The sequence below is a fragment of the Gossypium hirsutum genome, chromosome D02, assembly GCF_007990345.1.
Source record: "Gossypium hirsutum isolate 1008001.06 chromosome D02, Gossypium_hirsutum_v2.1, whole genome shotgun sequence".
Classification (NCBI taxonomy): domain Eukaryota; kingdom Viridiplantae; phylum Streptophyta; class Magnoliopsida; order Malvales; family Malvaceae; genus Gossypium; species Gossypium hirsutum.
Genome location: NC_053438.1, coordinates 70224329 through 70245231, shown reverse-complemented (window position 1 = coordinate 70245231; position 20903 = coordinate 70224329). Strand labels below are relative to the sequence as shown.

Here is a 20903-nt window from a genome sequence, read left to right as displayed (position 1 = left end):
TTTTTTTCTAATTTGTTTCAGATTTTATGTTTTTTAGTATAGTCCCTGATTCCCACTCCCAGTCTTCAACGCAGAGAGAGAGAGGGGGGGAAATAGAAATAAAAGTACAGAGTAAGGGAGAAAACGCCTTCAAAAAAGAAAGAAAAAGAACTTTAAAAAGAAGGGAAAAAAATAGTAGGAAATAATTAGCTTTCGATTTAGAAACATTGGATTTCAAATCTCAGTTCTTCAATTTCTGAAAGGTAAGTTCTTCATTTTTGTTGTTGTGATTTTTGTTGTTGTTGTAATTTTTGTAATTTAACATAAAATATCTTTTATTTGTTTTTTGTTTTTCTTTTTTTCTTCTTCTTAACTTCAAGAAATCAATCTTCCTCTGCTAAATCTTCGAATATATATATTTTTAGTTTTTTTTTGTTCATCTCTTACATTGTATGATTTCCATTTTTTTAATACCTAATCTCAGTTCTTAGGCCTTTTCTTTCCTTTTTTTTTTAATAATTTCATATTTATTCATATTGATATTATGATGCTTTTGGTTGATGAGGAATCGTGGAAAATCGAAAGAATCAAGAGTTTTCAGTATTTGGATTTTCACTTAGTTTTAGCTAACGTTATTTGTCATTTATTATTATATTTATTTTTAGAACACAATTTAATTGATTTTCCTTTAATGTTCAGAATGAGAAGCTATAAATAGTGCCCGAAACGTTATTCTAAGTTAATATAGAGAGATTTTGTTTTTTGTTTTTGAATTTTTTTCAAGTTTTTTGGAATAAATTGAAGAGTGTCATTTAAGGCAACGAATTATACTGTTAATGTTTAGAGGTTTTTTTGTGAGGATTGTCTTGATCTGTTTGCTGTATTATCTGCGGCTATTTCAATGGGGAGGATATGCATTTGTGGTGATATTTTTTCTTTATATGTTGTTTTTATTTTAATGCTTTTTATAATTTATTTTGGGCCATGCAAATTAAGGGTTTACTTCCTGGTGAAAGTACGCTTTTTTTTTGGTAAATTGGTCTTTGCTACAGTGCTATGAGAACAGCGAATACTTTTGAACAGGATCTGAATATAATTTACACATCGACAAGGGTATTTTTTATTTTTATTTTTTGGTTTGAGACCCTGGTGTTTGATATATTAGGTCCCAACTAAATTCGGGATCGAGTCAGGTCGGAACCCGGAGTGCATTGAGCTCCTTACCACTCAATAAAATAGGCATTGATGACAAGGGTATTCCATGGAGATAGGGAGATTTCTAATAGTATTCATGGTGTTCTTTTTTGCATGGTTTCTCTGCTTTGCATATGCTGTCTTCAGGACATGGATGTTTTTATGTTTCGTACCTGATATGTTATGTAACAGTACGTTTGATGCATGATACCAATATGTGAACTGATTTCCTCGTTGAATGGAGGGCTTATAGTCTCTTGGTTTGTGAAAATGTCACTGCAGTTTTCTTTTTCTTTTTTTGTCCTTTTCGTGGGACCTTCATGTTTGCCTTTGTTCTTTTCATGACTAATTAATTTTGTGATTTGTCTCTCCTACGCTCTTTGCAGAAAGGGGAGGTTCTTGGCCATGGCAAATTCTAAGGGCTCAACAAACATAAGGAACTTTATGGTTTCTGGAAAGCATGCTTTACTTCCTCCGAAAAGTCCATTTCCCACTGTTTCCCCAGCATATACTGATTATGTCCCCAACAGTGTTATTGGGTCAAAAGCAGTTCAAAAGCCTAGAGAAGGAAATACACATCACCAATGCACTTCCTCTGAAAGCCTACGAATGGAGGAACAGCCTTCTTGGCTTGACGATCTCCTTAATGAACCAGAGACTCCTGTGCGCAGAGGAGGTCATCGACGTTCTTCAAGTGATTCTTTTGCATATATTGATGCATCTAATGCTCCTAACCTAGATTATGCAGCTCAAGATGAGTTCAGATATCAAAATATGATTAACACACCATCTTGGGCATCTCAAGATGCTAGGCTTTCCTCTCTCTACAGTGATGTGAACTTGGTAAAGCAAAATAGAGCATGGGATTCATCTTTGAATGTTATGACTCATCCAAGCAGGCTTCCTTCTCTCAGAGAAAATACCTTTCTTCAGAGTTTAGGATCATCATGTGCACCACGAGAACTAGAGGGTGCTCTCTCAACTGCAAGTGAAAAACAAGATTCTGCTGAATCTGCTCCTCCTGATGCAAAAGCTTCTTCTGAGAAAAAGGATAATTCTCACACTAAATCTTCTACATGTGATGGCGATAGTAAACGTGCCAAGCAGTGAGTTGCCTATCTTATTGTTCCAATTGTTGGGGTTATGGAATTATTATGTTGAAGCAACATGATGAATATATAGAGTTCCTGGTTGTGTGATCCTGTTTGTTACTTTCTGCATGTGCATACTTTGATCCAAATCTCACACTATTAGCAATATCTTTTACAAGTTACATTTTATGAGCTCAAGGAATGCTTGCAATTGCTTATACTGTTGCTAATATTGCAACTTGTTAGTAATTAATTAATTTTTTGCTTATAATGATCAAATTGAGAAGGTGCTTGTCAAATGTCAATTAATTTGCAATGGGATTAGGAAATGATTCTAGCTGGAGCTGCTCAGCAGGATTGCATTGCTTGGAGTTTTCTTGTGGTTGCATTCACTTTCTACTAGTTGTATGCATTTTTGGCCTTGTTGTACCTCTGGTTCTTTGGCTGGAAAATTTCAGCCACAGAACAGACATATTTGATTCTGGTTTCCCTTTGGTTATCATGTTATGGAGCATGCTGGTGCTTGTCTTTAGTCTGTTTCGTAGGTTCCTCCTGCATACAAAAATAAAAAAAAGGATAATACTAGTAGATATTGTTATGTTTTCTTTTGTTTCTAAATGGAATCACATATCAATTTCATTCTTTTTTTTTCTTCTTCAAATTTCTTACTTAGTTGCACCTGCTGTTTATTCAGTTGATATTTTTTTTTATTAACTTGCGACTCTGATCTATTTTTTGCTGCATGGTTCTTGGATTTTTCTTATTAAAATTCATATATGGTTTATTGTGCCAATGCGCATGCTCTACATTGGTAGAAAGTATTATATTTGAGTACTTTGTTACTGTCCATTGCAGGCAATTTGCGCAACGGTCAAGGGTGCGTAAACTTCAGTACATAGCTGAGCTAGAAAGAAATGTACAAGCTTTGCAGGCAAGTATTAATCCAAAATCCAAATAGAAGCGTTTTAAAATTGACTTGAAGTTACAAAACAGTACGCTTTACTATGAAGTGCTACATGTGTTTCTTATTAACAGGCAGAAGGATCTGAAGTTTCAGCTGAGCTTGAATTTCTCAACCAGCAGAATCTTATTCTTAGCATGGAGAACAAAGCTCTTAAGCAACGCTTAGAGGGTTTAGCTCAGGAGAAAGCTATCAAACATTGTATGTGTCTAACCTATGAACTCTAATTCTATGATTTTATGCTGTTTTTCTGAATTACATATTGCATATTAACTTCTTATCTACCTTTATAATTAGTCTGTAGTTTGGACCTATATGTATTTGAATCATTGGGGTGATAGATCCCTTTCAAATTTTATAATGGGATAAAGCAACATTTAGTTCTTGAACTTAGCAACTTTTCCCAGTTTTGGTCTCTGTGATGATGCGGCACTCTGATATTATGCCACTTCATCACCTAATATTAGAATGCCATATCATCACAGGGATCAAAATTGGGAAAAGTTGCCAAGTTTTAGGACTAATGCTGACCAAAAAAAAGAATTCAAGGACCAAGTTGGGTAAAGTTGTTAAGTTCGCGGACTAAATGCTACCTTTTCCCTTTTATAATCCATAGGTTGCTGATTAAGTTGCTTGTAAAGAAAATTTAGCATAGGTGAGAGGAACTTTGACCAAAAAAATGACTGGAGATTTGGGTTTGAGATGGTTAGAGAGTGTTGGTAAGACAAAATGAAGATTCTTGTCATGTTCTAAAATGGTTGGCAAGAAGGAAGAAAACATACAGCGAAATCTTTACAAGACAATGCCGGTTTCTTTGGTCACGATTTTGTTTGTTACACTAATAAAACGTAGAAATATCTTGCTGTACTTAGTAAGGAAGGTGTCTAGCTAGGTATTGACTGACGGTTGAGCCACATTTATTCGTGTTTCTTTCATTTTTAGGGGGAAAATAGGATGTTGCGGTCCATGCCTTGTGTCTTGGAGCCGGGGTTCCTTGACAATGCATTGGATATTCCGAAAGCATGATAACTATGTAGAAAACTGCCGATGTGTCTAGGGAACCAGTATTGATCTGTCTTGTGATTAACAATAATTATTTTAATCGATTAAAATCTAAATTATGCAATCACTGTGATACAGTTGAGCAGGAAGTATTGGAGAGGGAGCTCAGTAGGCTACGAGCCTTGTATCAACAGCAGCAAAATCAACCGCAACAACAACAGCAGCTATCATCTACCCATCGACGCTCTAGCAGTAGAGATCTCGATTCTCAATTTGCAAACCTCTCTCTTAATCATAAAGATGCCAATTCTGGTAGTACTCCTGTAACTGGTCCACTCCGCATTTGAGCATTTAAAATTAGCCGGAACTGCCATGTTTTCCATAGTGCTCTGATAAAGCCAAGTTCATCCTGTTCTTGGTAACCCCCTCCCCCTCCCTCTTGTCTTTATTCTTCCCTTTTTCGGTTCTTTCAACCGATGAATATCTTCGATATGCACCTGGTAAGTCCTTGCTAGAAAAACCCGATTTCAGGGCATATGATTTACCTGAGGTGGTAAAAAGCAACAACATAAGGACAGGTTCCGTGTTTAACTCCCTCGTCTGTTTCATTAGTGGTTAAATATGATACAGAAATGTGATGTCCTCCATTTTCGAGTTAGTCACCTTAGGTTGTTTGGATGTGCATTATTTATGAAATGCATAAATGGTAGGAAAAAAAATATTTCTTGTACAATGCTTTTAATGAAAATCCATGTTTTTCTTCCTTCTACTTTCCTTCCATATACATATCATAGCACTTGTTAAGGGGCAAATTGGGAATTTTGTGTTGGGAGAGTGAAGATAGAGCTATAAGTTTTCGGAGGATCAAAGCTAAAATTCTGTGCTAAAAGGATGTAAATTGAATTTTTAATTTTTAAAAGAGATAAAAAATGCAAATTTTCTCATTTAATCAGGTTGGCCAATATGAGCTTGAGCTCAATTCGGAATTCGGGACCAAGCTTGAGTTGATCATCAATATAATAAAAAGGGAAAGTTTGATTAAGCTTGTGAATCACTTTGTAACGTTTAAGTTTAAATTTGACTAGATTAATTACTTGAGTTGAGTTCGATTTAATAATTGTCAAATCAAAATTAAAGTTTTTTTAATAATATTAGTCGAAATTTTACTAAAAAAATTCATATACTACAATATTAAAATATACTTTATTATTTTTTTACCTCGAAGTCATGATGGGCATTTTCTATTATTAAGTATACACATTATATTATATGTTATATAATTGTATATATAAACCTGTTAAATATATATAAAAAAGAAATAAAAACTTCACCCAAATTTTAATATAAAATCATAAATTATATAATTTTTAACTTGTACTGAAATGGTTTAGTGTTTTATCCAAATAAAATTATATATTAATTATTTTTTACTTTTGTTGTGATTTAATTCTTGGATCATACTATTTTATCATTTTTTATCTAAACATCTTGTCAATAATTTTTTTTAAAATTAAAATAGGACGAAAATTATAGTTGAACGTCAAAATGAGGATAAATTATTTTATCGACATGAAGATTTAAGGCTTGGGGTTTAGAATAAAAATTTATCAAAATTATATGTTAATTATATGAAAAAAATTTGCTGAAATATTATTAAATAATTGAAAAGAGACCATGAATGATGTGGTGGGAGGGTCCATAAAATAATTTCTCTAAAATGAGACCTAAAAAATTTTAAATACCAAAGCAAAAAAACATTATCATTTAGGGGTCAAATGTTGAATTAACCCATAATTTTTTCCCTAGATTTTCCTTTGAAAATTCCCGGTCCACACTAAATCTCTTTTCATTCCTATCCTCCTCCTCCAGTGCGGCGGTGCCTCACCCAAGCCCTCTCTTGCCTTCAAATTTCCGACGGACCAGTAAATTAAATAAAGGTAATCTTGAAACCCTAATTGAAGATCGATTTCTACTTGAGTCATCAGATTTTGAGTAATTCTGGTTTCTGCCTCTGCATCACTCTGCTTTATTTGATTTTCTGTTTTCAATCCTACTGCTTGTTACTCTCTCTCTGTTTAAGGAGAATTTTTTTAAAAGTTATTGGTTTATGTCTGTTATTTTCGGTTAAAGTGCTTATTTACGGCGGCGTCCCTGCTATTGAGACATTGCTACGCCACTGCTACTTGAAACCCCGGAACTCGGTGCTTAGAAACTACAGTATTGATGGCTGTTAGTGAATGACCGTAGTGGAGATGTAAAAGTTAAAGATGGATGTGTGGTAATTAAGAAGGTTATGATTGGAGGAGGGTTCATGTATGACATATATGTGGATTAGGGCCTGTTTGGTTCGATTAAGGTTTAGTATTTGGGGTCTAGGGTTTTCATGAATACCATAGGGGGATATTTTGTGAAGTTCATCATTATATTGATTACCTTATCTGTTTGTTTAAGTAAAAATGTAGTGGTTTAGGGTTTAGGATCTAGAGTCAGTAGATGATATTTGTGAAGTTCATCATGATATTGGTTATCTTATCTATTTGTTTACGTAAAAATGATTGATTTACTTGTAATGGTTAAAGCAAATACCAAATATTTCAAATGTGATGATGGTTTAAAATAGGGTTTCGAGTTAATCATGAACTATGATATGGTGGTTGCTCACGTCATCCCTTAACCATGTGGTCGAGGGATCAATCCCTGCTCATGGGAATGGGTCATGTTTCATGATCAACCATTTATCTCTTCGAAGAGCACCTTCAGCGAAGGGATTATTCACTGCCACTTGTGGCGGATACCTTGGTTACAAAAAAAAAGGGTTTAGGGTTTAATGAATACCATAGGGGATATTTGTGAAGTTCATCACGATATTGATAATGTTATCTGTTTGTTTAAGTAAAAATGATTGATTTCTTGTAATGGTTAAAGCAAATACAAAGTATTTCAAATGTGATGATGTTCTATATGGTGATTTAAAATTGGAACTCTGTCATTATCAATTCTGTTGTGGTTAGTGCAGTGAGGAAGAAATGAGTGCTTTCAATAAGTTCAAAGCAAGTGTTCCTGTTGCATGGAGCCCGAACCTCTATATAACCCTTGTGAGGGGAATTCCTGGCACACGAAGGCTTCATAGGCACACCTTAGAGGCACTAAGGTTACGTAAATGTAACCGCACTGTCATGCGTTGGAACACTCCCACCGTCCGGGGAATGCTACAGCAGGTATTGCTATATAGACCCCTTATCTGATTTTTTTCCTTTTGTTTTCTTTTCCGAGTTTAGGGATTTTTATCTGAGGCATTTTATGCGTAGGTGAAAAGATTGGTTGTGGTTGAGACAGAAGAAATGTTCAAGGCACGCAAAGAGAACGAAGCCAAACACCGAGCTCTACGTCCCCTTATCGTTATTAATCATCTCCTGGCTTCTGCAACTGACTCCACTAAGTAGCCTTATAAAGACGACAATAGTAAGTTTTTGAACCTCTATTTTAGTAGGGATTGTTCGGGTTTTTTCGACATATTTTCTCTATGTTTGAAGAAAATAATCGGAGTAAAAATGGTGAACTCGAAATAACACTGTATTGAACTCTGCATTTTCATGCATGGTGATTTAGTCCTTTTTTATCATAGATTCTTAAAAGATTTTGATGTTTGAAATTGTATGTTTTATGCTCTTGTGATTGAGTAGTTCTCCTATATATAGTAATTTGCTTGTAAAAGTGCTCTATAGAGCGGACTGCAGCACGAAAGCTCGAAAATGAGCCTTGGGTTAAATTTAACTGCTTAAGTTACTACTACATCACTTAAAATAAAATATTTTAAAGGGATAAAGTTCAAAATCTTTGGTCCAACGTGTAATATTGTACATGAACTTTGATTTTGTGTAATTTTTATACGTGACATGTTGATTTGATTCCATTTTCACAAGCAATTAACATCATTATTAATACTCCCATCATTTTACATTTACGTATTAGATACCCAAATGATTATATTTATCTGATATAAAAATAAATTAATCTTTTATCTTTTTAAATGTCTACAATTGAATCCAAATCTAAATTTTATGTATATATTTGAATTACAATAAAAGTATTGCTTTAAACCAAAATTTATGTATCAAATTATACATTAAATCAAGATTAATGTATAATTTTGATATTTATCTTTATTTTAAATTATTCTTATGTCAAAATGTGCCATATTTTAAATTAATTCTACATCATTTAATCATGCCAATCTCACAGAATTAACGATATGACAAAAGTTAACCAATTTTTTTTTTTTATAATTGACTATATATTTTTTTTAATTATGAAAAAAGTTAACCAATATTTAATTCATTTTAGAAATACTTAAAAGGAGTTTAGCTTTTTTTTTAATAAGTTAAGGTAAGATTCAAAAAATAATCGATTTTAGTGTTTACAAGATAAAAATTATTATTATCCGAATTAAATCAAATTCTCTTTTTTGAATTTACAGTTCAATATTGTAACTTTTTCTTGGATAAATGTTAAATTTATACTTGAACTTTAGTTTAATGTGTAATTTAATACATGAACTTTAATTTAATATAGTTATATACTTAAAACTTAAATTATAATTCATGAAACATAAATTTTGATTCAATTATATACATCTAAAAAAATAAATACATACATTTATTTTCATATTGAATTTAGAATTTAGTATAATTGTTTATGTATAAAATACATCAAAATTTCTTGTATAAAATCATGAATCACAATACATATTAGATCAAATTTCATGATATTTATCCTTTTCCTTTCATAACCGATTAAAATTGGACTGCAATCACAACTAAGTTCAGCTGAGGATACATTAATAAAAACAAGCCACTTACTCAAACTGCCATAGGTTAAATTGTGTAATAACGATTGATCCAGTTTAGGGTTTCTTAACAAAGAAAAGACGTTATACATACATATATACATATGTATATGTATGGAAAAGAGGGATTAATGCCTAATAAATTGAAATCCATGAGCTCAAGTTGCCGTTACGCCTTCGTCGAGGAGTACCAACGGCTAGCATTTACTGGTGTCACTGCTCAGATGCTCGTGACCCCTGAAAAAGATGGGGACATCTGTTAGGGATGTTAAGAAACCTTGCGCGCTCGAAGCAACGATTATTTATACCTAGAAAGGGAAGAAACGTAAGGTTTTGCAGAAATGGTGCCAGATAATAGTATTTACCTTAAAAAGTGAACATTATTATTAACACATTAAACTTCTGTGCTTGTCAATGTCGGTCACGCATGCCTGCGTCTTTTGACATTGTCGTCGGTGAATAACTGCCAATTACTGTGATCAAGAGCACTCAAGTCATCGAGTTCTGCAATGGCTAACAAGTATCGAGTGAGTTTTACAAGCTCTTGATCGGTGTCTCGGTTGGCATGAGCTTTTCGGAATGGCTTAATTGTCAAACCGTTCTGCGGGTTCATCACGAAATTTCTTCGGAGATCGTCAAACATTATAGTGTTTTTCGAACTGTAAAACTGAATACATAAAAGAAACCATACATCAGTCAGCAATTTTCGTTTACGCATACCAATCTAATGAGGCAAAAACAAGAGCAACTTTGGTTTTTTTATGTACCTCAGGAAACTTTGCCCAAATTAAACCAAGTGGTTTGCAATCAAAGAGTCCACGAGAATCCGATTGAACAGTGATCATGGCTAAATGGTCTAGAAGGGCCGTAATTTTGTAGTTCGGGTTATTTAGTACCCCGAGTTGTCCCATCTTCAATTCAACCCATTTCATGCTGGAGAGAGATACAAATTTAGCTTTAGAAACCCGAGAAAGCCAGACTATATGCAAAGGAAATTTACAACATGCATCTTTATGTTGTTCAAATTCTTCGTTTTTTCTTGTAATAACTGTCCAACATTTGTATCAAATGCACATCCAAAAACGGCTATGGGAATATACTCTTCAAAACATGAAAAAAGACTGAGAAAGTAAACTAACATACCCGTGTAAGCTACGGGTTGATGATAAAATTTAAGATGGCTATGGGAAAATGACTCACCTGGTCGCAGACCAAATCATAATATCGTACTCTGCATAAGCAGCTGTTAGAAACTCATGAAGATCTGCCAAAAGAAAAAAAGGTTATCTTCAGCATTAGCACCTACCAAAAACATACTGAACATATAAATTCAAATAAAAAGACAGTAGACTTACAAGGCCGCATAAGTTGAAGTGGATTCTCAGCAGACGATCGATGATCGAATAAAGTGTAGTCTATATCCAAAACAAGCAGTTTCTTTCCTTTACGGCACGGAGCTTTTAGTTCGATCTAGATGTAAACAAGATGAGAACAAATCATTAACTTGTATGCAAAGAGTGTTTAAAACGACACAATAAAGGGTTTAGGGTTGCTAACTACTTGGTCTCAAGTAAATGAGCAATACATACACACAACCATGATTAGTGAAACCGCAATTATAATAAGAGGAGTTATACTAAACCCTCAATAGAATCAAACCTAACAATGTATGATAACTTTTTCAATTCACCAAAGCAAATTTCGTATTATCGATCTTTCACAATCAACACTTTGGATGTAAACAAGACAAGAACAAATCATTAACTTTTATGCAAAGAAGAGTGTTTAAAAAGATGCAATATAGGGTTTAGGGTTCATAACTACTCGGTCTCGAGTAATACATATGTACAACCATGATTAGTGAAATGCAATGATAATAAGAGGGTTATACCAAACCCCTCAACAGAATTAAACCTAACAATGTATGACAACCTTTTCAATTCACCTATGCAAATTTCGTATTATCGTTCTTTCACAATCTTAGCTCAAACACTTTCTACCACCATAAACAACATACGAATTACATAAAAGGTCGAACACTTTAGACATTGCAAACATAAACAACCCAAGAACAATGACCGAGGAACACACGAAGCATATCGACAAGGTTCATATACATGATGTATGAAAAGAAGAGATTCTAACCTTGTATTGATCTATACGTCTCTTCAATTTCTGCTTGTTAACCTCTTTATCTTTAATATCAACAGCTTCATCTTGCCCGAGTTCAAAATCATCGATAATCTCCGGTGCCTCGACCGGATCGACGATTATATCACCTTCAACAGTTCTACATATTCATAACAACAACAAGAAGAACAATTGAAATTAATATTATTTATACCATCATATAAAGCCACATTCATCAATGCAAGGATTAATGATTTTCTACAACGACATGTTTCAAAGAAACTAAAATTATAAGAATTTAATAGTTCAAAACAGCTAAAAATTCCCATAAAATAGCATTCTAAAAACAATAGAACCCAAATTAGAGAGAGTACCCAATCATGGTCATCTTAAGAGAAGACTTAAGGGGGATCTGAGAGAGCAAAAGGGAGTCATCGGAGAGCTTATTTCCGATCTTAGGGTAAAGAAGCTTTTGCCTTTGGGGTAAAACGTTCGTCACTTCACAGATCCTTCGTTTCAACTCGGCTACTGAGTCATCTCCACAAACTCGAACCGTGTACTCTTTCCCGCTCCATTTTACTGTCAAGGTCAGCTCCTCCTCCGTCACCGAAGACGATGCAGTGGCAGCGGCGTCGGCGGCCATTTCCCTTTTTTTTGTTTAATTAGTAAACCAAACTACAAAGGAATCTCAGTTTCAACTGTAGAAGCTGAAGCAATTGCCCTTCATATAAAGAACCCAAACAAAATTGATAGTGAAAACAATTATGGATCATGGATCAAATTCCACTCTTTTTTTTTTTTTTTGGATCACCATAAGCTTCTTTGAGCTTTTTCCTATATTGGGTAAAAGGTGGCCCATAGGTCTCAGTAAACCCTAAATTTTTACCCTTTTTTCTTCAATTGGAGCTAAGCCTGTTGGGTAAGCTCTATTTGTATGGGTCTAATTCTGATTTTAGTCCTCTATTGGTCTGAAATTTGAGATTTGATCCCTTTGCTTAAATTTGATGCAATTTGGTCTGTATTTTTATAATGTTATTACTAAGTCTAATTATTAGTAAAGACATGACTTAAGAAAGTAATTTGAAGTATTTTGGTGACATGTAAATTTATTATTAGTTGAATATGATTAATTAGATTTTTACATAACACTAAATATATTGAATAATAGTAAAAAATAATGTCATTGCTAAAGACAACAACAATCATTGTTATTAACTTAGACATGCAAATAATATTATAAAAATAGAGGGACCATTTTTCTACAAGGGGTAAATAGTAAGGGTTGTTTAAGGACTGAATTCGAGATTGGTATCAGCTAAAGACTTGAATATAAGTTTTTTGCCACTCCACTTATGATTCAATCAATTATAGAAGGACTACATTATGTCAAATTATGGTAGTGAGATTAAATATTAAATTTCAGCATGGTAGGGGGGCTAAAATCATAATTATACAATTAGATTGAAAGTGATTATATATAAAAAAAATATTATTAGAAAATCATATTGAGTTGCTGAGTCTCTTTAATTTTTGTTAATTGTTTGATTTCGTTTTATTAAGTTGTTTTTTGTTTTTTTTTAAAATGTTCCCATATTATAAGATAATCTTATGAAAATAATTATTAGTTTGTTGTTATTGTTTTGTATTTAAAAACTTATAGTAAATTAATCAAGATTATCAACATTTTATTCCTTATCATTATATTTATATGGTATCAGAGCTATCAAAATTCACCAAAGTTTGATTTAATTTGTTCCCACGACCTCACACTTAAACAAGTCTCTCTAAAAGCTACTATACTAAGTAGCCTCCACCAATACTTTCATCAACATTGATATTAGTGGCCCCACTATGGTGATACAATTCAACCTTACCTTCTAACCCCTCATAAAATGAATCGAAAGTGTCGATTTCTTGACATTCAATGCATAATTTTTAAAGCTTATGCATGGTCATGATCTCTCCGACCATCTCGATGGTTCTAAACCATCCTTTAACCATTATTCGTGACCGTCAACAAATAAATTCATACCATTTGATTTCATCAAGACCAATTTATCCAAAATGCCTTAACGGCGTCCATTGACCCAACAATAAAATCCACAATTGCTAATGGCAACTTCACTAGTTGAGCTTGGGAGTTCCTCTACACCGCCTTTGTTAAAAAGTCACAAACTTGGGTCTTCAACCTTTGAGATAAACTAGCCTACTTCATAGAGAAAAGACTTCACATGGTTGACTATTTGCATCGTGTTTGTCCTATTTGTGGCTACTGCTTTGAGTATAGTGAAATATCAATTGTAATATGCACCAACGATAATACAATCTCATATGAAGACTTTTATGACAAACTAATTGATCATGAAGTTTTCTTTAAACACGAGTAATAAAGAAATCCAAGCCTAAACATTGTTGCAGTTGCCATGCGCGACTAATGGAACAACAACAATCACAAGTGTTGCCCCTAACAATAGGGGTGAGCAAAACTCGATTCGACTCGAAAAAATCGAAAAAAATTCGAATTTCGAGTTAAACGAATCGAGTTATTCGAATCAACTCGAATATTTTTTTCAAATTTCGAGTTCGAATCGAGTTGAGTTTTCGAATTCGAATATCAAACTATAATATTTTACATTTTTATCCCAAACTCCCAAACCTTTTTACTTTTCCCTCAAAACTTTTACTCCTTCCCACTTTCCCCCCAAAACTTTTACTCCCCTCCCCTCCCAACCCCCCAATCTACCCAAAATCCATTTCCCACCAAAATTTACTCTCCCATTTATTTTTTCTCAAAATTTTACTCCTAAAAACCCTCAAAACCTTTTATTTTCCCCCAAAATTTTTACTCTCTCCCACTTTTCCCCTAAAACCTTTATTCCCTTCCCATCCCACCTCCCATCTATCCCAAACCCTCCCCCCTCCAATTTTTTTAATATTTTCCCTCCTATTTACTTTCCCTCAAATTTTTAGTCCCTAAAACTTTTTATTTTTCCCCTAAACTTTTACTTCTAACCCTTTACTCTCAAATAAAAAATCAAAATTATCCAAAAAAAATCACTAAACATAAATAGTAATAATTTTATTTATATCTACTATTTATATTATTAAATTAAATTAAATTTCACATTTTATATTATTTATATTATTGAATTGTTTAGTCATATTGAATATTTATATTAAAATTGAATTATTAATTATGCCATAAAATATTCGTGTTAAAATTTTATATTGGTATCAATTTCACATTTTATTTTTAAAATAACTTTTATTAAAAAAAAATCATATTTTTACATTTAATATATTTTTTAATTCTAAAATACATAGTGATAAGAATCTGAAGATAATTGAAACAACTAAGCAAGCAAAGAATCTAACCAATATATAAAAAATTAATAAATAAATTATGAAGTGATGAAAGTTAATAAAAATTTTGATTAAGGTGGACAAATTTTATTACGATGGGTGACAATGGTTACAAGGACTCAAAATTATTTTTTAAAATTTAACTCGAACAAATATATTCGATTCGATTCGAATTCCATCTCACTCGACTCGATTTGAGAAAATTTCAAATAAAGTTAGGATGATAAAATGAGATTCGAAAACTCGATTAACTCGAAAATTTTCGATTTGATTCGATTCGATTCGATCGAATGCTCTCTCCTACCTAACAACACCACCACTTAATTGTGGCGCTAAAGTAATTGTTTGTAAAATTGGCGAGACACCAACCTATAAGGCTTACCTAATTTTATTATATGTTAGCTTTGCAAACATGCCTGGCACACTGCCAACATATGTTGCTCACATGTCATGATTATTTTTTAGGCTCAAGCCAATTATGTAACTGCTCAACAATCCAATGCCAACCCCTGGGATCTAGGCTATAATGCCACCTATCACATTACTACAAAACCACATAGCCGAGTATCATGGATCTAATGGTGTCTCTACGGGCAATGATAATCATACATTGGTGTCTCATTAAAAGTCCCTTAAAAATACATGAAATTAAAATTTTAACCTTTAACTAAAAGTTTAATAGTTGACATGATATAATTTACCATATTATATAAGTTTACAAATAAGCAATGTTAGTGTTGAGTTGTTTGTCAATTATACGTCAAATTGCAACTAAAGAAACAACTGAAATAGTAAAGAGTAGAGAATGATACAAGAATTGATTATGCAGTTCGAAACCTTCCTACATTTGCATGGATTTTGTCCAAAGAGTAATGCACCATGTATCAACAATATAAGATATGGTTTAAGTTTAACTCATTTGTCAAATTACAACCTCATTTCTATAATATGAACATAAAACAATTTGTTTACAAGTACTTTTACACTAAAAATAAGTTCTTTTCAACGAACAAGATAAGTGTTCTTCTCAATACACACTTAATCAAACCAATAAGTCTTCTTTAATTAGGTAACTGCAGACTTGTAATTCTCCAGCTAATGTGATCAAAATGTTCTATTAGGATTGTGTTCCAATTGGACTTCAGATGAGGTAATAGAATTAGAAGGGATCTTCTTACTATAGTATTTTATAAAAACACGATCTCTTCAAATATGGTAACCAAAATACATTTTAAAACTCTTGGAAAATATCCTTGCTTGATTTGATATCCTTATCAATCTTATATAAATTATAATCACTTGCACTGCTGCTCAAAATTCTCAGAGAGTTGTAAGAGATCAAACACAAAATTTCAACCACAATATACCAACAAATATGCATGGTAAGTAGGGTAAAAGTATCATGGAGGTCCCTGCACTAGCAGTCAGATTACATTTTGCCCCCTTTTCTAATTAAAAATGGACAAATGAGTCCCTGTACATTAGATCAAAGAGCAAACCGGTTATTTCTGTTAAAAATTTCATTCATTTCTACTATTAAAACTAGCGTGGCTGACAGAATAACCAAAAAGTTACTCGTGGCATACTAGATGTATTTCATTTTGACATACAAAGACCAATTTTCAATAGTAAAAATTAATGAAATTTTTAACAAAAAGAATCAGTTTACTCTTTGATCTAACATATAAGAACTAATTTATGTATTTTTTAAGTAAAGAGGATAAATTGCACAATATCAACTTCATAGTAAGTTGCAACTGCAAATACTAAGAGAGAATGTCATAATTAATTCACTTTTTGAAACAAAAAAGAAAATCTATAAATTGAAACATACTTTTGTTGCAAAATTTCCATGTAAAAAATAAAAGGCCCTACAATTGTAATATTCCCATGAAAAAGGTGTAACCCTAAACTTTTAGCCGACAACTAAAAATAATCTTCCATTAATTAATGGCTCAACTTTTATTCGAAACTTTTTCTTGGGCGGCTTGTTTATGATTGAAATTTGTCGGAAGGGGCATCGAATCTTTGTCATGTTTTGTTGCTAAAATTGATTGTCGTAGGATTGTCCGTACATCCATTAAGTAGTAAAAAAAGCTATTATAATATCAAATCATCCATTTTTGTCAAAAGTGTGAAATATCAGTGCAAATTAATTGCGGCGGGGATAGATTCTTAATTTAATTAAGATGTGTATTATTATCAATATAAGATGACATGAGTTTGAATACGTTGAAACGTATTATTTTTTTATTTATGCGTTGGAAAGTAATTATAGGTAGTTTTAGATATTATGTCAAAATAATGAAATTGTTCAAAAAAATTGTGTGGGCTAATAAGATGGTTTTTTTTAAAAAAATATCACGTTAGCTTTTTCAAAAATTTAATGATTAATTTTTATATTTCAAAATTTAGGTTTACCTGTTAGCATTACTAAGATTGTTTTTGTTAAATTCAAGTTAATATAACATTTTTTTATTACATAACTACAAAATGATTTTTTTTTAAAATTTCAAAATGTCGCAACAACAAATTTAACAATATTAATAGTTGGGCCTAATTTGAGAATTTGAAAGTAGAGACTTAATTCTTGAAAATAAAATGATAAGAACTAAATTTCCTAATTTTTGAAAAGTATAAGGACTTATGATATATTTTAATATTTTAAAAATTAAGATAAATTTTCAACATTTGAAGAGAAAAACAATCATGTTTAGTGGTAAAAAATATTAAAAACAACACATGTGGCTCTCTCATGAAATCGTCATATAACAGTTTCTCTTTTCTTGGGAAAACGACACATGATATCTTTAATTTTTTTAAAATGACACGTGTCATTACTACGATTAACTCATCTTCTCTTCAAATTTTTTAAAAATAATCCTGTATTTTTAAATTACCTAAAAACTAACCTAATCTTTTTAAAAATAAATTTACAATTTAGTAAATTCTTAAAAAAAAAACAAATTAAACTACGTAAGCATAGAAGAGCTTTGAGTCAAAACAGACGCATGGTATGACGTCATAGAGAAAATATTGTCTTTTGTTCGATAAAGTATTATTTATCGTCCAAATGCAATTTAATAGAAACCTAATAAATATTATAAGAAATTGAAGAAAATAAGAGTAGATTTTGATAGGCGGTGGGGTGGGTGCGGTGCGTTTAGTTTAATTTTTGTCTCACGTTATAGTAGATAATCTCACTGTTACTATTACTTTTACACTAACCACAAGTAGATGCATCGCCCATCTAAACTCACCCTAAATAAGAGATAAGTTATTGATAGAGACTTAATTTAGTAAGATATCGTTTGTGTCTATATATTTATTATTTTAAATATCAATTATTTTTATAACACAATAAATTAAGTTATAATAAAAATATAAAATTTATTTTGATATAATTATATTTATGATGCATGTACATTTTTTAATCGATTTGATATCTCTATCATATTGATCTAAAAAAGTGTATATATTAATATTCATTAGATGATTGAAAGTTTTTATACATAAAAAAATAGTTAGAAAATTTTAATTAAAATATTAATTATATAAAAAGTTATGGAATGATATAAAATCACTTTAGTTTTACACTGATGTAAATAGATTTCTCCTCTACAAATATATTTAGGGAATGGTTAGCACCCCCGCCCTCTTTGGATTTCTTCTCTACATATATATTTAGTAAATGGGAAAGGATCGTATGAAACAATGACGCCTGTAGTAGGCCAATTTTGGCCCACTAATACCAAACCCATTTACCCCTCTTACAACCCAAACTCGATTGATCCATTTCAATACACTAAAACCCCTGCCCAAACCTTAGCCCAACTACCCAAAACCCAACACTTGACCCAGGCCCAGAAGCCCAAACTCCAGACTTAGGGTTTCAGAAACCTTAGCCTACTCAGCCGCAACCCTCCCCACTTGTACTTAGCCCCATACACTGCTCCACTATAGCGGCCCCATACCCCACGCGTCTGACACCATCTGCCACTGCATGCTCCTCCTCCACCACCAGCACCTCCATGCCCTGCAAGATCAAGACAAAAAAACAGGACAGAATAATAGAAAAAGGATGTAAAAAGGGGTTATAAAACCCGAAATGAAGGACTGAAAACAAAAGGGGGGCTTCTTTTTTTTATTCGGCAGTAAGAAAAAACACAAAAACAAGAAATAAAACACTCCATTTTCAGAGTCAATATAGTGATTTCAATCAGTGTTTAAAGATAGAAGTAGCATTCAGACAAACAAAAAACACCAAGATCAACAAATCAGAAGCTAAAATCAGAACCGACCTAAGGTGATTGTTTTTTTTCTTTTATTTTAATTTCATTTTTTGGTCGATTTCATACACATATATATATCAAAAAATATAATAAAATAATATAATAAATAACAAAAAATAAAAAAATTTTACCTTTTTCGGCCACCGCGTGCGGTGGCCGGCGCCGGCGCCGGCGAGCCTCCGGTGGCCGTCCGGTGACCGGCCCCTGGCCGGAGCTTTCCCCTTTCCCCCCTTCTCCGCTCTTCCTTCTCTCATCTTCTTTTTTTTCCTTTCAGCTGTACAAATGAGAAAAAAAAGCAAAATTTTTAACTTATATAGGGTGCGTTTTGGTCCCCCCAAGTAAATAAAACGACGTCGTTTTGGAAGCGGGTCGGGTCGACCCGACCCGCACCAGGGAGGATTCGCGTGTTTTTCTTTGGAAGGGCTAATTGCACTTCTAGCCCTTCCGCTTTTCTGGGAGTTTACAATCAAGGTTTTTTTTTTTAATTTGGCCCCATGGTTTTGCCCTGAATTCATTCTGGTCCCCACGCTGCGCAGCGTTTTAATACCTGGGTTTATTGCGCTTTTGACCCTCCAAGTTACACGTGTGTTACAATTAAGTCCCTTTTCTTTGTTTTTATTTTAAATTGGCCCCATAACTTCGATTTTATTTTAATTTTAGTCCTTTTTCTTACCTTTTCTCATTTTTAATGTTATTGTATTTATTATTACCTATTACTTTATTCTTATTTTATTTTTATATCATTATATTTTATCCACTTTTTATATTATTATTATTATATATATTTTAATCTTACTTGTCATATTTTTCTTTTACACTATTATATACATGTTTCTAATATTATATTGTATATCCTTAATACTATTGTTTATATATCTATATATATATGTGTGTATGTATTTGTGTAGTGTACAAAATAGTTTTGTTATTATTATCATTTCTAAGGATGTACGTATTGTATATGTTATATATATGTTATATATATTTTTAATATTACTAGTTATATATAGTTCTTATACATTTCCATGTACATATCTTTATACCATCTTATGTATATATTCATTGTTTCTATTTCGTGTTTAATTCTAGTATTGCGCTAAAATGTCGTATAGATCTTTATCATTTTAATATTATTGTCACATTGGTTATTTGTTTCAATATATGCCTAGCCCTATCATTTATTTATTTTTATTTCATATCAATTTACTTTGCATTATTTCGAAAATCATATACTTGTTTTGCTAATTAATTTCAATAAACAAGGAAATGTACCGATTTAACATTAAGTCATCGAGTTCATCGCTATGTTGGGTGAACGTCAATTGACTCGTGTTAAAACGGCATATCCTTCTCAAAAAACCGGAATAAACTAAAATTTCTTGTTTTTTTAATCGGATCACGACTAAATTTTACATTGAACCGTATTTTTGAAAATCAAGACAACCTGTGTTTATGAGATACCAATTTTTGGGCGTCGCGAGGGTTCTAATACCTTCCTCACGCGTAACCGACTCCCGAACCCTAATTTTTCTCTGGCTTTTAATGTAGACCTAAACTCACCCTTTTATTTGTTTTAAAAGAAGTCTAACAGGTGTCCGGTCACACCTAATAAAAAGGATCGGTGGCGACTCCCTGTTCATTTTTAAAATCAAACTTCAATTTTTTAAATTTTCAATAAATCACCACAATTAGCGACCGAAACCAAAATTTTTACGTCGCTACCGCTGGCGACTCCACTGGGGACAGCCTTGTTGAGAGTCGTGTCTGGAATTAAACACATTTTGTCAAAATTTTCAAATTTCCTTGTTCAAAGTAAATATTTGGTCATGATCCGAAAATCTCGTTTTCAAAATTCATGCATTTGTATCGTGCTGTAAATATTTCTTCTAACTTGCTTATTTAGTTGTTTTTCAGTGTTTCAATTTTTATGGTTTTAATTTTGGTTTAGTTTCTTTAAGTGAAACGTAAAGGTTTATGAGTTGTTCCCCACACACCGTATACTTGCATTTTCGCATAACATGAGCTCTCTACCCGGGCTCTGTCCG

General features: G+C 32.4%; 3 protein-coding genes across 4 annotated transcripts; 2 read left to right on the top strand and 1 right to left on the bottom strand.

The window, feature by feature from the left end:
• The first annotated feature begins 40 nt into the window (after positions 1–40).
• Positions 41–4996, top strand: LOC107908761 (uncharacterized protein At4g06598). Its single transcript, XM_016836026.2, has 5 exons — positions 41–242; positions 1560–2279; positions 3120–3195; positions 3300–3426; positions 4366–4996. Exons 2-5 carry the CDS (start codon positions 1579–1581, stop codon positions 4572–4574), a joined length of 1113 nt encoding a protein of 370 aa, XP_016691515.1. The 5' UTR covers positions 41–242; positions 1560–1578; the 3' UTR covers positions 4575–4996.
• Positions 4997–6011: 1015 nt separating this feature from the next.
• Positions 6012–7879, top strand: LOC107908760 (50S ribosomal protein L30). 2 transcript variants are annotated; one of them, XM_016836025.2, is made up of 3 exons: positions 6012–6164; positions 7244–7445; positions 7536–7879. In XM_016836025.2, exons 2-3 carry the CDS (start codon positions 7254–7256, stop codon positions 7668–7670), a joined length of 327 nt encoding a protein of 108 aa, XP_016691514.1. In that variant the 5' UTR covers positions 6012–6164; positions 7244–7253; the 3' UTR covers positions 7671–7879. The 2 variants fall into 2 exon arrangements, with proteins under 2 accessions (XP_016691514.1, XP_040945166.1); XM_041089232.1 differs by having other exon boundaries at positions 6028–6164; positions 7239–7445.
• Positions 7880–9082: 1203 nt separating this feature from the next.
• Positions 9083–12105, bottom strand: LOC107907706 (ubiquitin-like domain-containing CTD phosphatase). Its single transcript, XM_041089231.1, has 7 exons — positions 11578–12105; positions 11219–11363; positions 10429–10543; positions 10274–10337; positions 9841–10006; positions 9439–9740; positions 9083–9310 (listed from the first exon to the last, which is right to left on the bottom strand). The coding sequence occupies exons 1-6, from the start codon at positions 11844–11846 to the stop codon at positions 9495–9497; spliced, it is 1005 nt and encodes a 334-aa protein (XP_040945165.1). The 5' UTR covers positions 11847–12105; the 3' UTR covers positions 9083–9310; positions 9439–9494.
• Positions 12106–20903: the final 8798 nt, after the last annotated feature.